The sequence below is a fragment of the Didymella exigua genome (genome assembly GCF_010094145.1).
Source record: "Didymella exigua CBS 183.55 unplaced genomic scaffold M421scaffold_16, whole genome shotgun sequence".
Classification (NCBI taxonomy): Eukaryota; Fungi; Ascomycota; class Dothideomycetes; order Pleosporales; family Didymellaceae; genus Didymella; species Didymella exigua.
The window spans coordinates 772,016-779,265 of record NW_022984790.1 but is presented as its reverse complement, the minus strand read 5'-3'; the positions used below and the strand labels follow the sequence as shown (position 1 = coordinate 779,265).

The window sequence follows — 7,250 nt, the reverse complement described above, 5'->3', positions numbered from 1 at the left end:
GACGTAAAATGAATACCAACCAACCAACCAACCAACCTCTTCAACCCAACGTTATCCTCCAACGCTTCGCAAAGGATACCCCTGAGGCCTCTGATAGCAACAGCAGCTCTTCTTCAGTCTACTCTGGCAAGGACTGGCTCAAGATTGAGACTCTGTTACGCAAGGTGGCTAAGGATAAGAGCAGTAAGGAGTTAAAAAAGATTAGCTGATCACTCCACCACATCTTAATCTAGAATTCTCTCCTCCACCACGAGGTTAGAGGCCTGAAAGAGGTTCTAAAGACTCAGAAGAAGCACAAGAATAAGAGGAAAGTTCTGCCATTAGAGTCTTATCATGGTGGAGCAGAATTCTACTCTCCAAGCAGAGTAGAGAGAGCACGCTCACTTGAGAGGGCAAAACAACAAGACCAGGAGGCAGAAGAACTCCAAAAGAGTGAGAGAGCTAAGACAAGGAGTGCTAATAAGGCATACAACGAGAAAATTGCTCAGGAGAAGCGTGAGAAGCGGGCAAGAGAGAAGAAAGAGCGTGACCAAGAGCGTGCTAAGGAGGCCGAAGAAGTAGCAAAACGCAAGGCTGCCAGAGAGGTCCAAAAACACGATAAAAACGCTGAGAAAAGTACCCAATTGCCTAATCAGGCTAAGCGGCAGGCCTCACGTCAATTGCAGCCAAAAAAAACAAAAAAGCGTAGTGGTGGAGGTAGTAGTAGTCATGCTATTGATGCGACGCGCTCTCTATCACCACCACCTGTATACAACTCCTGTGGCCGCAAAATTGCTCCACGTAAGAAGTTTGGGTAGCCAGAACAATCGCACATCTGTATAGATTTATCCACTACAAAATCTCGTGATAATAGCTATTCTGTGTAGCTCTACAGCCTCATGTTTGCAGGTGCTTGTTTTGGTGTTTCGGGGCATCACGCGAATCCGGGCATCACGCGCACGGACACGGTATTGTTGCATTTAGTGATTCGCTCGGTGGGGTGATTCGCTCGGTGGTGGACCACGTTAACTACTAAAAGGCCTTTAAGGTATAAGGGCTTGTTCCTACTAACATGTAGGTAGTGTTAGATTACCTTAAAGTGCAGCTGCATACCCTACTAGTAGTACCTCTACCTAAAATGCTGTAGTAATCTAAGACACTAAGCAATATACATAAGTTTAAGTCTTAATCTAAGCTTGTAAGTAACTCCTTCTAATAATTACTAAGTATAGCATAAGAGGGGTTCTTAAAGCTTATAAAAGGGGCTAAAGAGATGCTGTATAAAAACGTCCTTATTAAGGCCTGCGTGCACGAGCTTAAAGAGCAATTAGTAGTAATAACTAAGAGAAAATCGCGTAAGAGAAAGCAGATTTAGCATAGTGGCACACTTGAGTATGGCCTAGCAGCATCGCGGGTAGCTGCTGAGGCGTGTGTAGCAGCTTAGCTATCTAAGAAGACTTAGGGTGGAGGTGGTTAACTAGGAGCTTAGTTAACTGTTTAGCGCTGTAGGAACTGCAGCAAGACTAGACACAACGCATGAACGTGTAAGGAGGGTGCAGAAACATCTTCTAAATCTAATACAAGCACGCAGTATGCTAGGTCACTATTTAATAGTAAGTAGTTGTAGTTATAGTAACTTGTGTTAGTTGTGCTAAGAGAAAATGGCTGGTTTAGTGATATGGCTGGCTTGGTAATAATCTACGTTATTAAATAACTGTTGTAGGCCTACAAGTCCTACTGTTGCCCACAGTACAATGCCATGATTTCCTGATTTCGACAATGGAAAAACTTTTCCTGATGTAATAAGGTACGTTTAACACTCTAGCAGCGCTGTAGATACTGCGAAATTAGCTAGCATAGAAGGCCTAGATAGTAAGGATAACTCTACCTTCTCTAGTAGTATTCTAAAGTTGTTATTGTTAAGGCATGTTGTGTTAGGGTAAAAGCTAGTTGTGCTAAGAGAAAGTAGCTAGTTTAGTGATATGGCTGGCTTGGTGATAATCTACGTTAGTTGTAGTTGCAGTAACTTGTGTTAGTTGTGCTAAGAGAAAATGGCTGGTTCAGTGATATGGCTGGCTTGGTGATAATCTACGTTATATTAGACAATTGTCTGCTCTTTAGTTGCAGTAAGCTTCTAGCAGTTTGCGCGTACGTTGAGTCAAAATGGAGTATTGTTGGCGCGTTCAGAGAGCCTGCGCTGGTTAACGTTAAACGTAGCAGCAGCAGCCCGATGGCTCTGAAACTGTCCAGTATTATAGGCCTAGAGAGCAAGCTGCAGTCTCCCTTTGTAATGAAGCAATAAGTCGTGATGTTGTTGAGACATACTGTAAAGTGCGGAGTTGTGTTGGTCTTGGCAGATTTTGACTGGTTCGGTGATATGACCGGCTCGGTGATAGAGTACGTTATAACGAGTGCATTGTGTTCTGTGTGTTGTTGTGTTGCTTGTCTCTTTGCTCTCCAAGGCTCGCTGCGGGGTCTGTTTTGATGACGTCTTTGTGATGCAGCTGAGGTAAGAGGTGCTCAACAACATGAGGAAGTAGCACCAGACCACCGCCAACAACAGGTGATCTGCTTCTCCTCTCAACCGTTACAAAATTTCCGATCTAGCTTCTTCAGCCTTCAGGCAACCGCAAGACAGCTGCGCTGCTGTACCTGAAATAACAATAACGCGCCGCTGCTAGTTCAAATCTCCCTACGATCTCGGTTCCTATGTCATATGCTGTGGCTATCTCTTGCTTTCTCTTCCAGAGGCTATCTCCTCTCCTTTCCTGCCCAGATGGTATCTGGGGTTTCCCAAATTCTGCATGTGACCGAATGCCGCTACACCTAAGGTTGCACATGCTCCTTATCTCTCAAGGGCCTTCTTCTGAAGAGGGGATGTGCTGTCGCTCGTTGTACACAGTAGACTTTTGGCTGAGATCAGATCAGAGGCCCACGTTGCTTGTCTCCCATCCCTGTCAGCTGTTGGGCTCTTGCAGCGAGCGTCAGGGGAGTGCGCGGATGCGGCGGAACTTCAAGAAGAACCCTGGATGGAAACATCTAGTTAATGTACGGTATGACCGTTTGCACATTCGATGCGGTGTTGTACGAAGAGAAGAGGTTACCGACTTTCAAACGATGTTCAAAATCCGGGCCCCGAGCGATGCGGAGCTCCGCAAATCCCTGGTAAGTGGGCACGAGAGCATCTTGTCAGGCGCAAAGAGCCAATCACAAACAACATTTCCAATACGGCATTTACGTCTCGGTCTTGCTTCTGATACCGGTACGGACAGGCAGATTTTACCACCCCAAAGCTGATGATTAAGGCCACTCGGATGTCGCGGATGGAGAAGGGCCGGGGAAGCATGAAGCCACTCATCTCAACCGGATGCGCTTCGTATCCAATCAGACCTCCGTCGCTTAGTTGTCCGAGCGGGGGTGGCTTCGCAGGGTTTGGGTTAGATTGTACAACATACTTAACATTGTACTGTCACCTCTCATTAAAAGCCTCTTCGAGTTTGATATGCATTGGCAGGATTGAAATAACAATATGATCTCCTCATCGATTCTAGTGGTGGCTCTACTGAGCGCACCAACTATCTACCTACTTTTACGGTTACAGACATGGCTGGAGGACAGAAAAAAGTTGCCATTGCCTCCACAACCAGCAGGTGTACCATTTCTAGGCAACGCCCTCGATGTCATTAAGTCCACAAAAACAGGCTCGCAACATCTCCTCTTCGAAAAATACGCTCGCAGCTGTGGCGAGATCGTTCGCGTTCAAGTTGGCCCATTCACCCAATACTTCATCAATAGTGATGAGGCTGTCAAAGCGATCTTCGACAAAGCATCGGCCACCACCTCGGAGCGCCCACGATGGATCGTTAGCAATGAGCAGATTTGCGATCAAAAGAATGTCCTGCTTTTGAACGCAAGTCATCTACGGTGGAAACAGCAAAGAAAGGTCATCTTGCAAGGCATGACCAGCGTGCCGCGTGCTGATGCTGGTATTGAGTACCTGCACTTCGAGACTGCGAAGTTCTTGAAGCAAGTCGCCAACGACTATGACTTAGCCAGTGACAGTGTTGGACTGTTCAACGAGATCGGTCGGTACACCTACAGCGCATTCGCAAGCCAGACATTTGGAATGGACATTCCAGACGAGAAAGACCCAGCAATCGAGTATATCTACCGCAGCGGCTTGGAGCAGATCCTTGGTACTCTACCAGGCTCGCACCTTGTAGACATATTGCCAGTCCTCGACAGACTACCCCTATTTTTCAAGCCGTGGGAAAAGAAAGCTAGAGCTCTCTTCCAGGACAACAAGAAATGGTGCGACGAGCGTAAGCGAAGAGTTGAGGATTCGATCAAGGCGGGTACAGTGAACGACTCATTCCTGGCTCGTGTGCTGCAGGACGAGAAGAGTATGGGTTTCAGCGACCGATCGGAGGCTGCCTATCTGGCTCTCATGCTCATTATGGGTGCTGCTGATACATCAAAAATGTCATCGTGGTCATTCCTCGAGGCCATGATGCGATTCCCTGATGTCCAGGCCAAGGCACTCGCTGAGATCGAAGCTGTTGTTGGAGTCGCACAACGTTTACCGGTTTATGAAGATCTCGAGTCCATCCCATATGTTCGCTACCTGATGAAGGAGCTTTGGCGTTGGCGCCCGCCAGTTGCGCTCGGCCACCCCCACATAGTGACCAAAGAGCTGACATACAACGGGGTTCGTCTACCTGCCGGGTCTCGTATCCACCTCAATGCTTGGGCTATTGGTCACGATCCAAATCGGCACGCCGACCCAGAGCGCTTCTGGCCCGAACGATATGAGGGAGATCTGACGACCAGCGAGCAGAGCAAGAACTCTGCCGACGTGAAAGACCGCGACCACTTTGCGTTTGGATCCGGAAGACGTATTTGTCCTGGATACCACGTCGCTGAACGCTCACTTGCGATTGCAATCATGCGCTTGGTGTGGGCTTTCGAAATTGTTCCGGCGCCAAATGCTAAATTGCCATTGGATCCAAGAGACTATCCTGGAGAGATGCCTGGCAATCCGGGCGAGCACATGCCTGTTCTGTTGAAAGTTCGGAGCGAGGCAAAGAGAAAAGCCATCGATGAAGAGTATGTTAAGGCAGAGGCCGCACATCCGGCGATGGAGCCTCTGACGCACGACGGCTGGTCCTGGAGATTCTAAGGGGAGCTTGTTTTCACTGGGAAGATGTGAATCAGACTGTACAGTTTTGTATGCACGAGGCAGACATGTGCTAAAAGACCTCAGAACCTAATACGCGAGTCACGTTATGCATCATTCTGAGCTTTGTTTACACCGTCCGCTACACCATTCCAGGGACACAAATCTGACCAGGATATTGCCATTACTAAGAACATACCCTGTAGCACCAGTACTGATAGCTTGCGAGCTGACAACGAACGGTGGCGGATCAGCGCTGCGGTCAGCACCAGAGGTGATGAGGTAGGAAGAGCCGCCCGGAACCAGGCGAACGAGAAATGAATTAAGTCAAGGGCGCGGTTCTGGCAGCAGAACTCGGCGGAAAAGACACTGGCGACAGTTCGGATGCTTGAGAAAGCGTAGGAAGAGGCGGAATACTTGGCGCTAGCACGCGCCTTGATGTTGTTATCAAGGCACTGCGGAATGTACGTGGCGGGAGTCGCTTCAGCGACGACGGTCGAGCTTATCCCAGTCACGGGACCAGGCAATTAAACAAGACGCGACGCTTACACTGTGACATGCTGCAGCTATATGTAACGTGCCTTATACCTCACTACACAATCTGTAACGGTTGAGAGGAGAAGCAGATCACCTGTTGTTGGCGGTGGTCTGGTGCTACTTCCTCATGTTGTTGAGCACCTCTTACCTCAGCTGCATCACAAAGACGTCATCAAAATAGACCCCGCAGCGAGCCTTGGAGAGCAAAGATACAAACAACACAACGAACACAGAAGAACACAATACACTCGTTATAACGTAGATTATCACTAAGCCAGCTATATCACTAAACTAGCTATTTTCTCTTAGCACAACTAACACAAGTTACTGCAACTACAACTAACGTAGATTATTACTAAGCTAGCTAAATTACTAAACTAGCTACTTTCTATTAGCACAACCACCTTTTACCCTAATATAACATGCCTTAACAACAACAACTTTAGAATACTACTAGAGAAGGTAGAGTTATCCTTGCTATCTAGGCCTTCTATGCTAGCTAATTTCGCAGTATCTGCAGCGCTGCTAGAGTGTTGAACATACCTTATTAGCAGGTCTCTAATTGCCTTTGCAATATCACGTTTTAACTAGACATATGTGCTAATTGCTAGAAACTTACTATACTAGAGGAGCAGACAATTATCTAGTATATACTTAACCTTAATTTGCAAGGATTTGCGCCCTAGCTATGTAAGGTGGCAGATATAGCTAATAAGATACTTAGTGTGCGTAGTGAAGAGCCTGTTAGCAAATAATAGGCTAGCAGGCTTATAACGCGTTTAGACAAGCTTAAAATAGCTTTAATTAAGCTAAGGATAGAAAGAGGATACTACAGGAAGATCCTAAGATAATTAGCGTGTAGTTTAAGCTAGTAGAGGATACTTAAGTTAAGTATAGTGTTTGCAATAATAACATGCACAACTTTAATAAAACTAGGTTCTAGATAGGTGTTGCTTTGTCTTTAAAGGTTGTAACAGGCTTAGAGAGACGTGCTTGGCTAGAGCTTGTTCAGCCAGGCGATCACGAGTAGGTTACTGTTATCTAGAGCATCTGCGCTGCTAGGTATGCAACCCTGCCTTTTATTATCTACAAAGGACGCGTCTATATCTCTGCCTAGTATAAGGAGACAGATATACCCTATAATTAGAAGCTCTTAGTCTCTATAAATAGTTAGATAAATAACATGCTTAGCCTTAAGTAGTTAAAGCACTTTAACACGCATATAAAGACGTGTTAGGTAGGAGTATATAGGTTACTTATCTTAGACAGCTATAAGAGCTATCTTAACTAGGATTTTAAGGACTATTAACTAGAGAATAAAATCCTTACTCTCTATATACTACCTTACTTATTATATATCCTCTAGCTACTTAATATAGTCTATTTCTTGCTATTAAAGTGTAAGTACTCCTAATATATTTAAGACTTAGTATACTAACAAATCTTCTATATTAATAAGAAAAGCTTCCTACTAGCCTTTAGGGACATATTCCTTAATATATTTATAAAGGTTAACTACTAAAAGGCCTTTAAGGTATTAGGGCTTATTCCTACTAAT

At 45.7% G+C, this 7,250-nt stretch overlaps 2 protein-coding genes across 2 annotated transcripts; one reads left to right on the top strand and one right to left on the bottom strand.

Annotated features, from left to right (window-relative positions):
• Positions 1–1,747: 1,747 nt before the first annotated feature.
• On the bottom strand, positions 1,748–2,599 carry M421DRAFT_175798 (uncharacterized protein). The gene has a single exon (XM_033587833.1). The coding sequence runs from the start codon at positions 2,507–2,509 to the stop codon at positions 2,240–2,242; it is 270 nt and encodes an 89-aa protein (XP_033448062.1). The 5' UTR covers positions 2,510–2,599; the 3' UTR covers positions 1,748–2,239.
• Positions 2,600–3,464: 865 nt separating this feature from the next.
• On the top strand, positions 3,465–5,489 carry M421DRAFT_421647 (cytochrome P450). Its single transcript, XM_033592901.1, has one exon. It carries the CDS (start codon positions 3,509–3,511, stop codon positions 5,156–5,158), a length of 1,650 nt encoding a protein of 549 aa, XP_033448061.1. The 5' UTR covers positions 3,465–3,508; the 3' UTR covers positions 5,159–5,489.
• Positions 5,490–7,250: the final 1,761 nt, after the last annotated feature.